Here is an 18,918-nt window from a genome sequence, read left to right on the forward strand (position 1 = left end):
ATACATTCTCTCAGTTTAAACTTTTGATCTGTGATTTGTGTTCCATTCTGAATAAAATATTAGATGTTGGCACCTCCACATCATTGCATTCAGTTTTCATTCACAATTTGTTTAGTGTCCCAACTTTTTTGGAATCTGGTTTGTAGAAATATGGCTGATTTTGTTTATCCCCCAAATTATTGACAACCCAGGGTCCAGTCCAGGAAGCAGAGTTGTAGTCCTCCACACCTCTCTGCTGCTTCTCTTCTGTTACCCACCCACACCCACATTGAAACAGTGTCAACTCGGCCACGGCTCAAATTAAATAAACCAAAAATCAACTCTATAAATATAAACCATAAAAATCTGATTAAAATAAACACAGTTACTTTACCAGAGCAAAATCATAAAATCATTAAATGTGGATTATTGAACATTAGATCTCATTCCTCTAAATCCCTGCTAGTTAATGAACTGATAACTGATCATCATATTGATTTATTCTGTCTGACAGAAACTTGGCTACAACAGGAGGATTTTGTTAGTATAAATGAATCCACTCCTGTTAATTATTTAAATTATCATGTTCCTAGAACAACAGGCCGAGGTGGAGGAGTAGCTTCTCTTTTTCAGTCAGGATTATTGATTAATGCCAAACCAGTTATTAGTTATGATTCTTTTGAATCACTGTCCCTCAGTCTTTCTCATCCAAAATGGAAATCAGAAGAGCCACTTTTACTAGTTGTTATATATCGTCAACCAGGCGCTTACTCTGTTTTTGTCTGAATTCTCAGAATTATTAACTGACTTATTATTAAATACTGATAAAATCATCATAATGGGTGATTTCAATATTTATGTAGATGTTGAGAGTGATATCTTAAACATAGCCTTTAATAATTTAATAGACTCATTTGGTTTTACCCAAAACGCCCGCACATCTACTCATTCTTATCATCACACTCTTGATTTAGTTCTGACCTATGGTGTAGAGATCAAGGACTTGGTAATAGTTCCTCAAAATCCTATTCGGTCCGACCATTTTTTAATAACCTTTGAGTTTACATTAAATGACTACACAGTCACTGAGAGTAAATTTCATCTCAGCAGGTGCTTTTCAGAAAATGATGTAACCAAATTTAAACAATCTCTTCCATCAATGTTTTCCTCTGTCTTGCAGAGTAATGCATCAGAGAACAGTGACTTAGATCATCTACTTGATCATCTTACAACTTCAATGCAAACTTCACTTGATAAAATTGCTCCATTGAAAAAGAAAGTAATCAATCAGAGGAAACTGGCTCCTTGGTTCAATTCTGAGTTACGTACTTTAAAGCAGGCATCTAGAAACCAGGAGAGAAAATGGCGCTCTACTAATGTTGAAGAATTTTATTTAACTTGGAAAGATAGTCTGCTAACATATAAAAAAGCTCTCCGTAAAGCTAGAACTTCATATTACTCATCTTTAATAGAGGAGAATAAAAATAACCCTAGGTTTATGTTTAATACTATTGCTAGACTAATTAAAAGTCCCATTTCTGTTGAACCATGTGTCCCTACAACTATAAGTAGTGATGACTTCATGAGATTCTTTATAAATAAAATTATTTCAATTAGAGAGAAAATTCAAACCATCTTTCCTTCTACTATCTCTAGTCCCCTGTCAAATGAGGCAACTTAAAAAATTTCACTAGAGCCTGATTTATGTTTGGACAGTTTTTGTCCTGTTGAGCTCTGAATTGTCAAAAATAATAACCTCATCCAAACCATCCACGTCTGCTAGATCCCATCCCAACCAGACTGTTTAAAGAGGTATTCCCCCTAATTAATGTCCACATTTTGGATCTACTTAGTTTGTCTTTAATGAATGGTTACTTACCACAGAGCTTTAAGGTTGCTGTAATTAAACCTTTACTTAAGAAGTCTGATCTTGATTCAGAAATTCTGGCCAACTATAGACTTATATCTAATCTAACTTTCATCTCAAAAATTCTAGAGAAAATAGTTGCAGGTCAGTTGCGTGAACATCTACAAAGAAATAATCTGTTTGAGGAGTTTCAGTCAGGGCTTAGAGATCATCATAGCACAGAAACAGCACTAGTAAAAGTTACTAATGATATTCTCATGGCCTCAGACAATGGACTTGTGTCTATACTGGTCCTGTTAGACTTCAGTGCTGCATTTGATAGTTTTTTTTTTGTTTGTTTTGTTTTTTTATTCATTTCATTTAATTTCCAATAAAAACACAATTACAATTTCAAAAAATTAAAGAAAAACAAATATAAAATGAAAGGAAGCAGAAGAAGAAAATTTCTCATCATATCTGCTCCCTCATAAACAAAATCAATTCAAACCATCAATTTAAACATAAACATTCATACATCAAAATACATAACTCGTCAAAATTTCATACTTAACAAAATAGATATTAATCAGTTATATATATTGTTCCAACAAAACAGTTTTTATCTTTTTCTTAAATATAAACATTGACTTCACCATTTTAGCATCATCTTCCAAACCATTCCACAGACTCATTCCCTGTATAGTAGTAGACCGACCCTTTAAACTGGTTCTATACTTGGGTTTAACAAAAATATCTATGCCCTTCAAATTATAACAACTCTTCATTTTTACAAAATATGTTTGAATGTTAGATGGTAGCATGCAATTCTGAGCTTTAAACATAAATAAAAGAATATTATAATCCACCAAATCATAAAACTTAAGTAGTTTCAATTGACAAAACAGAACATTAGAAGGGTGACAATAACACTTTTTTTGTTATAATTTTTACAGCTCTTTTTTGCAGAATAAAAATAGGCTTTGTTATGGTTTTACATGCCGTACCCCAAACAGTGACACAATAAATTAAATGCGGGACTACAAGTGGATTATATAGCAATATAAAGCATCATTGTTTAATAAGTCCCTTACTCTGTATAATACTGCATTTGACTTAGATATTTTATTTTTTACAAGATTTATATGCTGTTTCCATGACAGTTTATCATGAATAATTACACCCAGAAACTTTACTTCATTCACTCTACATATCTCAGTACCATCAATTTTGAGAGAGAAATCCAAAGTTATCTTTTTTTTACTAAATATCATAAAATTAGTTTTATCAACATTTAATGATAACTTATTTAATTTAAACCAATCTTGTATTTTAACAATCTCTTTGTTTATCAATTCAAACATCTGTTCCATATTTTTACCCAAACAGAAAAACGTTGTATCGTCAGCAAATAAAACACATTTGAGGATGTCAGATACTTCAATTAAATAATTTACATATAAAGTAAACAATTAAGTCCAAGTACTGAACCTTGTGGTACTCCACATAAAGTTCTGCATAAATTAGATCTTACATCATCCATCTGAACAAACTGCTTTCTATCCCTCAAATAACTGCTTATCCACTGTAAAGCAAGACCTCTAACACCATACTGATTTAATTTATCAAGCAGAATGGTGTGATCAATAGTGTCAAATGCCTTTTTTAAATCCACGAATATACTTATACAATGTTGTTTTTTATCAATCGCTGTAATAATTTGTTCAATCAACTCCATAAGAGCTATGGATGTTGAACAATTTGTAGTGAACCAGATAACCTCAAATCTACCAGATGGACAGAGACTGTTATTTTCATTGATCTGAATAAGTCTGAACCATCTGATGAACTTTCTTTCTTGAATTAATCAAGCAGAAAAGACAATTCTTTATAATCATTACTGTCTTACAAATGTTTTGATAATCAAATTGTGTTAGTTCACTCAATGCTTTACAGGTTGAAAAGAACTACTAATTTTTATTTTACATAAACAGTAAGTAATGATTTTTGTTCCTCATTCAAAGCAGAAATCACCTGAATATGCCTTTCTTGATTTTTCTGTCTGAAATGAGCAAGCTGTCGTAAGTATGTGAAAGGTTGGTCTTCGGTCAACTAAAATGTTTACTGAAGAAGAAATGTCATGTTTTACTTTTTCAGAAGATTACAAAGTGTGAGACTCCAAAAAGTCTGCTGCTTCTGCAATAATCTTTTCTGTATGTTAAACAAGTTTCATTCTCTGACCTCGACTGTTGATAAACAACTTACGTCAGAAACCACTCCTCTTTCTGGTCCTTCCACGAATCAGAAAGCTCTAAATTGAACAGGAAGTCGACCCAAATAAAATGTGGCAACTTCTCAGTTCATGTTAGATTCCAAGAGATTGAGAGATTGAGAGTCTGGGAGAATGAGAAGAATTAAGAATTCCAGAATTCCAAGAGAATGAGAGTTCTGAGAGATGTTGGAATGAGGGCTGACAACAGGTCCGATAGTCCAACAGAATGAGCAGATTGAGAGTGCAGCCGGTTATGAAGAGTTTGGAGTTATGAAGAACCAGGGACGTTTTGGGATTATAATTCTGTTTTGAACTAACCACGCACGACTCTCCGAGGATTTCTAGCTGTTCTGAACGGAGGCGCTGAAACAGTCTGAAGGACTCTTACTGAGCTGATCCATCGTCAAACCAGGTAAAGATTTCCTCTTCGACTCAAGTGTACCGTGGACGGGCTGAGGATCTGACGAAGCGTGCAATTTCTGGTTAAACAGATTAAACTTCCCTCACACAGTTCTCTGTAAGATAATCTCCTTTCACTCTAAAACCCACCTCTCTCTCATAAATCAGTACAGATATTTTAGAAATATCTTAAGCAAAGTCCTCAAATCACCGCCGAGTGATTTGAAGTTCATTTTCTGTGAAACTGTCTGTTATTATTTTCATATTTTGCCAAATTAATGTAAATGTTTGATGTTAAACTTTGATTTTGAAAATAAATGATTCCATTCATTTGATGGGTCAAAGATAAATAACGTCTCTCGTTCACATTTCTGTTAAATTCAATGCACGGCATTTACAGTCAGAAAAATGAAGAACTCGTGAATATTGTATGCATATATAATTCATATATTTGCCATACAACAAGTGACACGTACCTCACGTGTATCACTACAAATTTGATCTAAAACCATATTGACTATTACTTAAAATATTATTTTTTTCAAGAAATGTATCTAATCTGGTCATAAACAATTTTTCGAGAATTTTAGAGAATTGTGGCAATAAGGATATAGGCCTATAATTACTAAATACACGTTTGTCACCATTTTTAAAAAGAGGAACTACTTTAGCTATTTTCATTCTGTCTGGGAATATACCTTTTGAGAATGATAGATTACAAATATACGTAAATGGTTCAATGACATGACTTATTATTTCCTTTACTACCACCATATCCATATCTTCACAATCCTTTGATCTTTTGTTAGCAAATCTATTAACAACCTTCATTATTTCCTCCTCATCGGTTCTACCCAAAAACATACTGTTAACGCAACCATTACTTAAATAACTTACATTTTTTTCCACATTAGGAATCATAGCTGCAAGGCTAGACCCAACATTAACAAAATAATTATTAAATCCATTAACAATTTAATAATCGTCATGGATTTCCACATCATTCTCTACAAATTTTTTTTACAGTTGATCACAATATTTTACTACAAAGGCTTGAATATGATATTGGGATTACAGAAACAGTTCTAAAATCGTTTAAACATATCTCTATGATAGATTCCAGTTTGTAAATGTAAATAAATCTTCTTCATACACCAAAGTTAGTCATGAAGTTCCTCAGGGCTCAGTGCTTGGGCCAATACTCTTTACTTTATATATGCTTCCATTAGGTAGTTATTAAACAGCATGGGATAAATTTCCATTGTTCTGCTGATGACACAATTATATTTGTCTAATAAACCCAATGAATCCAATCAGCTACTTAGACTACAAGCATGTCTTGAAGACATAAAAACCTGGATGACCCTTAATTTTCTCCTTTTGAACACAGACAAGACTGAGGTTTTGGTTTTTGGACCTGAGCACCATAGGAATTAATTTTTCAGTCTTTCTCCCTCCTTAGACGGCATTAATCTGTCCTCCAGCTCTAATGTTAAATATCTTGGTGTTATTTTTGATCAGGACATGTCTTTTATCCCCCACATTAAAAACCGTTACTAGAACTGCCTTCTTCCACCTGGGTAATATCACTAAAATTAGAAACATCTGATCTCAAAATGATGCAGAAAAACTGGTCCATGCATTTGTCACGTCTAGACTGGACTATTGCAATGGTTTATTATCTGGATGTCCAAATACTTCTTTAAAACGTCTTCAGCTGATCCAAAATGCTGCTGCCAGGGTCTTAACTGGAGTTTGTAGGAGAGATCATATCTCTCCAGTTTTAGCTTCTCTCCATTGTCTCCCTGTCAAATCCAGAATAGAATTCAAAATCTTACTTCTAACCTACAAAGCTCTGAACAACCTGGCTCCATTTTATATTACAGAGCTTATTGTTCCATATTTTCCTAACAGAGCACTTCGTTCTCAGACTGCAGGTTTACTTGTGGTTCCTAGAATTAGAATTTACAAAAACAGAATGGGAGGCAGATCTTTCAGTTATCAGGCTCCTCTCTTGTGGAACCAACTTCCAATCTCTGTCCGTGAGGCTGACACATTATCCAGTTTTAAAACTAGGCTTAAGACTTTCCTTTTTACTAAATCCTATAGTTGGGGCCGGCTTTGGTTTCCTGAGCTTGGGTTTCCTGAGCTGTCCCTTAGTTATGCTGCTATAGGCTTAGACTGCTGGAGGACAAACTAAGCACACTTTTCACTCTGCTGCTGTCTTTACTTACTCTGCTCAACCTGTTTTGTATTTGTATTATTTTTTCTATTCTTAACATGTGTTTTTTTGTCTTTCAGATACACCTGGACTTATACCTGGACCTACCATTATGTGTTCGTCTGTCTCTCCTTCCTGTCCTCTCAACCATCCGGTCAAAGCAGATGGTCTCTTGTCCTGAGCCTGGTTCTGCTGGAGGTTTCTTCCTTTTAAAAGGGAGTTTTTCTTTCCACTGTTGCCACTGTGCTTGCTCAGGATGGGAGACTGCAACGAAGCCAAGATTCAACTTGTCTGCTGGATTCCTTAGATAGAGAACTTTACTAATTGGCTTTTATGTATGTGAATGTTTCTGTAAAGTGCCCTGAGACAACTTTGTTGTGATTTGGCGCTATATAAATAAACTGAATTGAACCCTACGTCCCACTCCACCTGTCTACCACGCCTCGGAATTTGGCCTTTGTGAGCATGCGAGCACGTGGTCCGAGTCCCGGCCTTGCGTGATTCAATGGGTCAACAGCTCGTATGATCCTCCGCGGTGACTAGCTGGCTCGAATTTTGTCGTCAGTCACCAAACACAAGTAACACCTGCACTTGAGCATTAGAACACGGTGTTGTCATTATTGTTTTTAAAATCTTAAAAATAGATCCAGCCGCTGCTCCAAGTTCTGAGTAATTACAAATGAAAATGAAAATTCCAACTTTATTCTAACCCACAGATGTACAAATTACAAAACAAGAATTACACATTAAATCAAAGCTAAAATAAAAATCGGTATACAAAAAACAAAACCACATATCTAAATTGACCAATAAAAATAGGCACATAGAGTGCAAATGCATCAAATGACGAAGAAAAATATAGAATATTAAATATAGACGTTTTTGTAGGATCTGGTGCATCAGATTTAATTCAGTTTATTTATATAGCGCCAAGTCACAACAGAAGTCGTCTCAGGGCACTGAACAGAAATATTCATATATAAAATAAGTTAACAGAAACATTCATATTTAAAAATAATAATTTAACATTATTTATCTGAGGTGCAGGCTGCTTTGAGTTTAACTCATCGCAGAACTGTCACTCTGTGAACTAAAGTTCATTAAAAGTTCATTAGCAGGATTTTGGATTCTGTACGTGCCTCCAGAATCGGTCCTGAAGTGCCGTGCAAATCCAGGCTGATCTGAGCAGGGCTGAGCCGGGTTTGAGCAGAGTTGGGGCTGAGTTGGAGCGGTGCAAAAGAAGCATAAGAGTGTTTCATTGATGAAGAGGAAGCAGAGCTATACGTTAGCAGTCATAAGCTCACTCAAACATGCACTCAGAGGGATTGAAAAAGGCCTTTGTGAGTCAGAACAGCTTTCAAATCAAGCAAACCGAGCAAAGCCTGCCTCTGAACATGAACACTTTGATGGGTGGTAATCACACTTGCACTGAGGTTTTATCCAAACTGAAAGCAAGGAGTTTCATCTTCTAATTTCCTAATATCCTCCTTTGATTCTCAACCTGATTTTATTTTATTCAGTCACTTTCTGAGGCTTTCCTTTAGAGAAATTTCAGTTTCACAGGAGAATTTCTGCCTGTGAAACAGTGAATGTGTGTCCCATAGCAGAAGAATCACTGTCACATCTTCAGCTGTGTGCTTTTGAGGGGTGATTTGTGAATGAACAGCTATGTGACTGATTCACATAGCTGTTTATTTGGACTTGTTTTAAGGCCCCACATACTCGGGTGTACTTCACTCCTCAGAGGTCTGCGCGTACTCAAGGCAAACTCAACGCAGACTCAAAGTGGACATCCGCCGGCCATGTTCGCACAAAGATCAACTATGCAACTAGCTCATCGAACTTGCTAGAATTTATTAGAAAATATTCCAAATGTTTCTCGCTGTCCATTGTCTTCATATCCTTCACCAGTGTATTAAATGATGAATGGACTGTACTTATATAGCACCTTTCTATCTTATCAAGATACTCAAAGTTCTTCACAACACAATCTGTGTCCTCATTTATCCATTCATACAGCATTCTACTGGATCTCTACAAAGATAATTGAACAAATCATTCTAAAGAGACTAATCAGTACTTCAGATCACAGTCATACACTGATGGGACACATCAGAGACAATGAGGGGTTCAGTGTCTTGCCCAGGGACACTTCGACGTGACTGCTGGTGGATTTGAACCCCCAAATATTGCATTGGAGGACGACTGCTCTAACCACTCAGCCGCCCGTATTAAATGCCCTTCAAATTCCCTAACCCTAATCGGGAGGATCTGGAGATGTCCCAGTGGGCCGGTCTAGGAGTGGGCCATATCATATTGTTCACGATAATACTGGTAAAAAAAAACGCTTGCCCGGAAAAAATAAATGATATACCAATTTCATGACATAAATACGTCAGTGTTTGCCCTGCCTAGTTAACAGAACTGAGCACGCCGAACTACCGAACTGAAATGCGCACCCCACATCCACCTGTCGGTACTGGCGTAACGCTAATTAGCTGTGCACAGTACTAGCTAGCTAAAATGCTAAAAACAAACAACGTGCGGCTCGGCTGCGTTTCTCCAGCCAGTTCTAAACTGCAGGTACAGACAGTAGCTATGTTTACATGCGCAAAATTATTTGACCGGATTGAAATGTTTTTCAGATAAAATAATTCAAATGTATTGTTTACATGGGCACAATCTGTTCATGACGAGCGTTTACATGCAGCGGGCTTTGTCCTGAACAGAAGTACTGACATGCGCAGAGTGGTAAACTCTCCTTAAAAAAACACCAAAGAAGTTCTACTTCCGGTTTACGTCCAGGATGAACGTAAACAAACCTGAGCACCCAAAATGGACCCGCAACAGGTTTTAATGATGGTGGAGATGTTACTGCACTCCCTGACTGATCTACAATTCAATTCAGTTTATTTATAAAGCGCCAAATCACAACAAAGTTGTCTCAGGGCACTTTACAGAAACATTCACATAAAATCAATCAATCAATCAATCAACTTTATTTATACAGCACATTTTAAAAACCACAAGGGAAGCCAAAGTGCTGCACAATAAAACAATAAAAACAAACAAAACAATAAAAACATACAAAGCATACACAAAGAAACATAAAAACCATTCACATACCAGTTTCACAGCAGGTGTATTAAAAAGCCATAAAAGATAAGATCACGTGTTAAAAGCCAAAGAATAAAAGTGTGTCTTTAAAAGAGATTTAAAAACAGGAAGAGAGGAGGCCTGTCTGACACTCAAGGGTAAATTGTTCCACAACCTGGGAGCAACAACAGCAAACGCTCTGTCACCTCTGAGCTTCAGCATAGTTTTAGGGACTGTCAGCAGCAGCTGATCAGCTGATCGTAGGGATCGGGGTGGACATTAAGGCTGAAGCAGCTCAGACAGATATGGTGGGGCCAGGTTGTTCAGACATTTAAAAACAAACAGCAAAAGCTTAAAATTAATTCTGTAGTGCACAGGGAGCCAATGAAGGGACGCCAGGATGGGAGTAATATGCTCGCGCCTACGAGCCTGAGTTAACAGGCGAGCAGCAGAGTTCTGCACAAGCTGCAGACGAGCAAGAGACGTCCGGCTAATGCCTGCATACAGCGCATTACAGTAGTCAAGACGAGCTGTGATAAAAGCATGGATTAATTTCTCAAAGTCAGGTCTTGCTAGGATTGGTTTCACTTTTGCTATTTGGCGGAGTTGATAAAAACTTTTCTGAACAACACTGCTGATCTGCTTTTCAAATGTAAAATCAGACTCAAACCTCACCCCCAGATTGGTGACACAGTCCTTGAGATAAAATGACAGTGAGCCAAGATCTATGTTGGGAGAGGGACGGCAACTTGGTCCAAACATCATAACTTCAGTCTTGTTCTCATTTAGACTAAGGAAGTTAAGAGAGAACCATGTCTTAACATCATTAAGGCAGTGTGTAAGTTGTTGAACTGTGTTGTTTTGTGCCAGGGGAAAAGCCAATTAGTAAAGTTCTCTATCTAAGGAATCCAGCAGACAAGTTGAATCTTGGCTTCGTCACAGTCTTCCATCCTGAGCAAGCACAGTGGCAACAGTGGAAAGAAAAACTCCCTTTTAAAAGGAAGAAACCTCCAGCAGAACCAGGCTCAGGACAAGAGACCATCTGCTTTGACCGGCTGGTTGAGAGGACAGGAAGGAGAGACAGATGAACACAGAATGGTAGGTCCAGGTATAGGTCCAGGTTTATCTGAAAGACAAAAAAACACGTTATGGATCGAAATAATAATTACAAATACAAAACGGGTTGAGCAGAGTTAGTAAAGACAGCAGCAAAGTGAAAAGTGTGCTAAGTTTGTCCTCCAGCAGTCTAAGCCTATAGCAGCATAACTAAGGGACAGTTCAGGAAACCCAAGCCGACCCTAACTATAGGATTTAGCAAAAAGGAAAGTCTTAAGCCGAGTTTTAAAACTGGATAATGTGTCAGACTCACGGACAGAGAATGGAAGTTGGTTCCACAAGAGAGGAGCCTGATAACTGAAAGATCTGCCTCCCATTCTGTTTTTGTAAATTCTAGGAACCACAAGTAAACCTGCAGCCTGAGAGCAAAGTGCTCTGTTAGGAAAATATGGAACAACAAGATCTGTAATATATGATGGAGCTAGGTTGTTGAGAGCTTTGTAGGTTAGAAGTAAGATTTTGAATCTATGCTGGATTTGACAGGGAGACAATGGAGAGAAACTAAAACTGGAGAGATATGATCTCTCCTACTAACTCCAGTTAAGACTCTAGCAGCAGCATTTTGGATCAACTGAGGACGTTTGAAAGACGTATTTGGACATCCAGATAATAAATCATTGCAATAGTCTAGTCTAGACGTGACAAATGCATGGACCAGTTTTTCTGCATCATCTTTAGATAAGATGTTTCTAATTTTAGTGATATTACGCAGGTGGAAGAAGGCAGTTCTAGTAATGTTTTTAACGTGGGGGATAAAAGACATGTCCTGATCAAAAATAACACCAAGATTTTTAAAATTAGAGTTGGAGGACAGATTAATGCCATGTAAGGAGGGAGAAAGACTGAAAAATGCATTCATAAGGTGCTCAGGTCCAAAAACCAAAACCTCAGTCTTGTCTGTGTTTGAAAGGAGAAAATTAAGGGTCATCCAGGTTTTAATGTCTTTAAGACATGCTTGTAGTCTAAGTAGCTGCAGGTAATACAGATCATTTTGAGCTCTTTCAAAGTTTCTAGTAGAAATGTTGTCGCTCACCGACCAGTTTTGCTTCCCCGACATGCTAATATTATTAACATTAGCCAGGCAGAAATGACAAAGTCGCACATGCGCAGTCAGGTCAGTTTTTCACAATCAAAAAAAATGAACGGATCAAGCGTTTACATGCGCACTGTTCGAGTTATGAATCGGTGTAAACCACCCGTTTCGTTCTGATCACAAATTATTTCGGATCACACTGAATAAACAAAACCATGTACTGATTTTCATTTTTTGTTTTTACTGTAACTGACCTTCAAAAGAGCTAGAAACAGGGACTCAGCAGCTGATCCTCCATAGAAAAATTATATGGACTACAGGCCATGTATTATTTGTTTTGTGCCCTTTAGTGAAGGTTTTTGTTTGGATTAAGACAATAAATGCCTCATGAACTTTTCCTGTTGACATATCTTAAAGTAAAACTGCAGAACACAAAGTAATATAAAAAGGAATGGTTAGAAGATCAAATTAAATATATTTCCTAAAAATTAAATGAAGTGAAAAAAACAGGAGCAGGACAGGAGTGGGAGTGATTCTGAACAGGAGCAGGAGTCATGTTACCAGGAGTGGGACAGGAGTATTTTTTTTTTACTCTGGACCAGGATTGGGACAGGACAGGATTTTTTTTGTGGGACCAGGACAGAACAGGAGTGAAAATCCACTCCTGTGTCATCCTCTATTCCACAGTCCATGGACCAAGAACAGAGGCAGGTGATCAAAGACAGAGCATCAGAGAAATGGAATCATTCCTGCGAGGATGCTGAAACACCACAAGCTTCAGGGTCAGCTGAAGACACCTTGTCACAAGTTCTGGAAGTTATAGCTCATTTAAAGGCAACATATATTTTGTTGTATGTTACATTTATGCTCAACAGATATTAAGCTTAATTTTATTTAGTTATTTTGGGAAACTGCACCTGCATTTTAGTTTTTGTGGTAGATTTTGTTGATCTATCTTTTGTGCAGACTTTTTCAATCTAAATAACATAAGGATCATTTTTATTTTTTATTTTTATACTTTGAGATTGAATACTTTACTAAATAAAGTAATTTCAGTAAAATTAACCCTTGTTGTTTTTTTAGTTTTTATACAATAATGCAAAGCAACATGTTAAGTTAATTTTGTCAAATGAATATCTATGATTTCTGTAGTTTTTTTTTTTTTTTTTGTTATATCACGAAATTTCTCGTTATCGTCAGAATATTTGAAATATCACAATATTATATTTGAGCCGTATCGCCCACCCCAGGCCAGACTAATGTGTGGGCTGTAGAGCCAGGGCTCATTAACAGTTTTTCAGCACCACTCGGTGTGGGTGCCTGCAAACAAAAAAACAGTGTTTTTCTTGTTCCAGGTGGTGAAGACTGTGGGTCTGAGGGAGGTCTGGTTTTTTGGTCTGCAGTACACAGACAGCAAAGGCTACGTGACTTGGCTCAAACTCAACAAGAAGGTAAGAGACCACTTGGTATATTTTAGATCTGCCTCATAGGATGTTGGTGTCGATTCTTGGTCGTCCATGACATGGAGATCCTGCATCATCATTATCATTCACTTTTTATTTTCTTTGATAATTTCTTCAAATAAATCACTCATGAATAAATAATGTATGGTACAAGCAAATGTGTGGGTCTAGTTTTGGTTTTTAAAAGCTTTAATCCATGGGTATTTGTTAGGCCAAGACTCGGACTGCCCCCTCTTTGATACAACTGGGGGTGCTTGGCATCGCGCCCCTATCGCGCGGCCCCCTGGTGGGGTGTGCCCTTGCCTGCCGGCGCGCTTGGAGCCCTTGGTATCGGGGGCTGGGCGCTTGGGCGTGTGTCGGCTCGGCCTGGTGTCTGCCTGGTGGGGCTCGGGTCCTCTGGCCCTGTCGGGCCTTGGCCTGGGTGGTGTGAGTCCTCAGTGCCCGGGCCTCGGTGCCTGGACCTGGACCTACATCGGTGCGGCGGGTGCCGACGGGGGCCTATGAGTTTGTCGCTGTTGGCCCCGGGGGGTCACTGTATGTGGTTGCTGGTGGGGATCTTCCGGTTCTCCCCTGTGGTCCGTTCTGGGGGGTGGATGAGTGGTTCGTCCTGTGTGGGTGGCTCTGGGGGCTCCGCGGTCGGGGTCCCTCCTGGGGTCTTGGGCTCTGGTCCCCCCTTTTTCGTCTGCCTCTGGTCTTGGGGGTCGGGTCTCTGCTGCTTCACAGTTACTAATAAATGTTCTATTAGAGAAGCCTTATACACTTATGCATGCTCACAACCACACACAAATAGAAGCAGGGATGCTTATGTAGGCTTTATATGTAGATATATAGATATGTATGTGAGTGTATATTCATGTGTATGTATGTATGTATGTATATAGGCGTAGGTATGGGTATATATATTTATGGAAACTTACTGCAAAGCCATGAATATTTTAAGTTCTTTATACATATGTATTTTGTTGCTGTGTTTTGTCATGTTCTTTGCAGGCGAACAGACAGTGGCCGGGTGTTTTGACGTGTCCTCTATTTGTATATATTTCTTATATTTTGGAGTCTTACTTTGTCTTTTCTTTCTTTCTATCCTATTAATAAAAAAAATAAAATAAAATAAAAAAAATAAATAAATAAAAAAAAACTACACTAGATAGTCACTATAATAAATATTTCATAATAATGGTGTGGAGAGGATGGCTGTAAGGGAAGAAGGGAGGCCATCAAAAAAAAAAAAAAAAAAGCTTTAATCCAAACCACTTCAGTCACATACTGAGAGGGGGGTTAAGGAAGCCATCCATCCATCCATTATCTGTACCCGCTTATTCCATTTTGGGTCACGGGGGTCGCCGGTGCCCATGTCCAGCAATCACTGTGTGAGGGGCAGTGTACACCCTGGACAGGTCGCAAGTCCATCACAGGGCCACATAGAGACGAACAATCATTCACTTTCTCACTCACACCTAGGGACAATTTACCAATCAGCCTAACATGCATGTTTTTGGTCTGTGGGAGGAAACCGGAGCACCCGGAGAAAACCCACGCATGCATGGAGAGAACATGCAAACTCCACCCAGAAAGGCCCCTGGACCGAGGTTTGAACCAAGGACCTGCTCGCTGAGAGGCAGCAGCTCTACCAGTTGCGCCACCATGCTGCCCGGGTGAAGGAAGCAATTTATGTAACAGAGGAGGGGGCCTCAGATTTCCACTTTCAAAAACCTATAATGCAACTTTAATACAGATTCCCAGCCGGTTTTCACACTTGATGGGAACAGAGAGGTCTCATCTGTGAATTAGAGTAACAAAGACTTTAAGAAACCCCTACTGTTAAGGTGTTGAGGTGTGAATTGTCAAATCTATATATGTGTGTGTGTCTTATGTCACTCAGCCTTATAACCTGAATCTCTCACTCACTGCTCTTTGAATTGAGAAAACTCCTCGGATGAGGAGCGAAACGTCTTCTGTTACAAATAAAGTCCAGTTGTTTTTGTATTGAATGTTTTTTGAATTTATCATGTCCTGGATGACTGAGAATCTTCACCAGCATGTGCACACACTTGTATCTTTTTTTCATATGATGTGTTTGAAGTGAAGCACTACATTTCTGTTCAGGTGACACAGCAGGATGTGAAGAAGGAGAATCCTCTGCAGTTCAAGTTCAGAGCAAAGTTCTTTCCAGAGGATGTTTCTGAGGAGCTCATCCAGGAGATCACACAGAAACTCTTCTTCCTGCAGGTACTGGACCACCTGTTTTGGTCTAGATCAGGGCTATTCAACTGGCTGCCCAGGGACAAAATCAGGCCCAATGGGTGAGCTCAGTTCGGACCACCAGTGGGTTCATATTTAAATAAAACTTTTTTTTTTTCCTCCTCCCTTGTCCTGTCCAGCATTGTGACATTTAGAATTATTGTCTGAGTGTCCAAGTGATGCCCAACAAATTTACTTTCACAAGCAGAGCATTATGGCTGGCCTTAATGCTCCACTTGATATATAAATTAAATTTTATTAGAATTTGCTTTGGGTTTGTTTCAGATGTGATGGATATGGGGATGAAAAACGAAGATAACAAAGCAGAAAAGTGAGAGAAGGGTTAAAAGGTAAAGAAGGAGATGGGAATAGAGGCGAGAGATATAAAGAGAACACAAATCAACATCATTGAAGTCTGCCTTTACACCTGCGGAAAGAAAAAAACAAGACAAAACCAAGAAACCACAACAACAAACAACATATATAATGATACTTATAACATCATTAGAAAGTATTTTATACAGTACATGGTAATAATACAAGATGTATTTAGTGGTCTCCACAATCCAACTGAGTGTGTATCTGATAAACACCTGAATCTAAACACCTGTGTGAGCATGATGTCACTAAGGTTTCTCCATAAAAATGTTCAATAGTGGATGTGGCGGCCCACAGACCCGTCCCCACAGGACATGATGGTAACACAGGGAAGACCGGAACCACAGACACACAGCAGCCCCCAAGCCCGGAACTCTGGGAGTCCCCCAACAGGGACACCCGCACCCCCCAGAGAGGGAAGCAAAGGGAAGCCCCGGGCGATCCCCAGCAACCACAATGCAGAACCCCCAGGAGGCTGCAGCGACGAGTCCACAGGCCCCGCTGGCAACCCGCCCCTCCAGAGTGGATCTGGCCATGGACACCGAGTCCCAAGGTCATACCACCACCCAACAGAGGCCCGACAGAGCAAGGGCACCCAGGCCCCGGCAGGCAGCCACCAAGGGCGGACCTGCACACACCCCACCACCCAGCCCCAGATGCTGAGAGCCACCAATGCACCGGTGGCAGGGGTGGTCCACCACCGAAGGCGAGCACGACACACCAAATGGTGCTTTCTTTTATAAAACTAGATTTTAATCCGTAAAAAAAAACTTACATAATGACAATAACTGCTGGATGTCCGGCCCCTGATCTCTTAGCTTCCAGTTACTGTGGCCCTCTGAGATATTTAGTTGAATAGCCCTGGTCTAGATGATTGTAATCGGAGCAGCGGGGTTTCAACCTTTTCCTCTGTTTCCTGATTAAAAACTAAAATTCTTGCTATCCTGATGCATGCTCAATAATCCAGGTAGAAAAATCTAAAAAAATTCATTCTGGTCCTCTGGACATAAAAAGAAAAAAAAAATGTATGTTTCGTCTTTCATCCGAAAGACTTCCTCAGTCTGAGGTGCTGTATTCAGCTCAGTCTTTTAAATAGCACTTTCTCAGAGTGGATCAACCAGTTTGCTGCTGACAACCAAAACCAGCTGCTCACATGGTCAAGAAGGACCATCAGCCTAACAATGGATCATTAGCACCCTGATGGCTGTTTGCTATTCACAGGAGGCTGAGTGAAACTAGCAAATAACAGCATTGTAAGAGGGGGACAGTTGAACCCGGAGGCCTCCACCCCTGTTTAACGATGGACGGTTTCTTTTCAAAAAGATGGCCTCCTTTACTCCTCTCTCAAACCATCGTTCCCCTCTGTCAAGGATGTGAACATCTTCATCCCTGAAAGAGTGACCGCTGGCCTGGAGATGAGTGTAGACAACAGAGTCCTGGCCTGATGTTGCTGCTCTTCTGTGCTGGGCCATCCTTTTGGCCAGTGGCTGTTTAGTTTCCCCGATGTAAGACTGATCACAGCCGTCCTGACACTGAACAGCATGCACAATATTACTCTGTTTGTGCCGGGGGACTGGATCTTTGGGATGAACCAGTCTTTGCCGTAATGTATTTTGGGGTTTAAAAGCCGCTGGGACGTTATGTTTAGAAAATAAACGTCTCAGTTTCTCTGATGCTCCCTCAACATACGAGAATGACCACTGGTCTGGGTCTGGGTTCCTCCTTTTCACCTGATGGCTGACTGGAGTCCTGTTTGGGTTTCTTCTCTGCTTTCAGGAAGGCCCAGTTCTACATTGCTCTAGAGCCTGTCTTGTGTGGGATTTCTCCTTCTGCCTGGCTCCTGAGTTAGTGGGGACGCTGTCTGCTCTGTGGTACAGAGTCCTGATGACTCCTAACTTGTGCTCCAAAGGGTGATGGGAGTCAAACTGCAAATACTGGTCTGTGTGGGTGGGTTTGCGGTACACCTCAGTTTCCAAATGTCCTCTTTCAGAGACTGAGACCTCACAGTCCAAGAAAGCCAACCTGCCATTTTTTACATCTTTTCGTGTGAACTTGATGTATTTATCCACAGAGTTGATGTGGTCAGTAAAATGTTGAACTTGCTGACATTTAATTTTAACCCAGGTGTCGTCAACATACCTGAACCAATGACTTGGTGGTGTCCCTGAAAAGGACGTCAAGGCTCTCTTTTCTACCTCCTCCATGTACAGGTTGGCAACAATAGGAGAAACTGGAGACCCCATAGCATACCCATGTTTCTGCCGATAATATTGCTCCCCATATGTGAAGTAGGTTGACTGCAGGCACAGTTTCAAGAGTTGACACAGTTGTTCTGTGGAAAGTGTGGTCCTGCTGCTCAGAGTGGTGTCTGATTTTAATCTTAAACTGACCACTTCTACTGCATCATCAACAGGAATGCGTGTAAAGAGTGATGTGACATCAAAAGAAACCATTGTTTCATCAGAGTCAGAGTCAGAGATTCTTTATTGTCATTCGCACCTCATGTGGTGGAGCGAAATTATGTACACAGGGTCCCAGTTACATCCAACAATAAAATGTATAAGAAAAACAGTAATAACATCTAAGATATGAACTAAGAAAAACATCAACTAAATATACACTAAGCACTCATAACATAAAACATTGAACATCACCACAAACATGAACATGAGTCTGTGAGCAGATGTGCACGCATGAACACATCAACATTGAAACAGATCAGCAGCAACATGAAACAGATCAGCAGCAACATGAAACAGATCAGCAGCAACATGATATGGTTTTTCACAGTGATTATTCTAGTTAGAGATTCATGAGTCTAACAGCCTCAGGGTAGAAGCTGTTCCTCAGTCTAGTGGTTCTACACTTAATGCTCCT

At 39.4% G+C, this 18,918-nt stretch overlaps 1 protein-coding gene across 1 annotated transcript in view; it reads left to right on the forward strand.

The window, feature by feature from the left end:
* The window catches only part of LOC119419711 (radixin), a 77,777-nt gene that overhangs the window by 12,159 nt on the left and 46,700 nt on the right, over positions 1-18,918 (forward strand). The window contains exons 2-3 of the mRNA XM_037687098.1: positions 13,315-13,410; positions 15,529-15,651. Of these exons, the coding sequence (XP_037543026.1) occupies positions 13,315-13,410; positions 15,529-15,651 (219 nt within the window). The remainder of the gene's footprint in view (positions 1-13,314; positions 13,411-15,528; positions 15,652-18,918) is intronic.

This window comes from Nematolebias whitei, chromosome 13 (genome assembly GCF_014905685.2).
Source record: "Nematolebias whitei isolate Nwh7 chromosome 13, NemWhi1, whole genome shotgun sequence".
Taxonomy (NCBI): domain Eukaryota; kingdom Metazoa; phylum Chordata; class Actinopteri; order Cyprinodontiformes; family Rivulidae; genus Nematolebias; species Nematolebias whitei.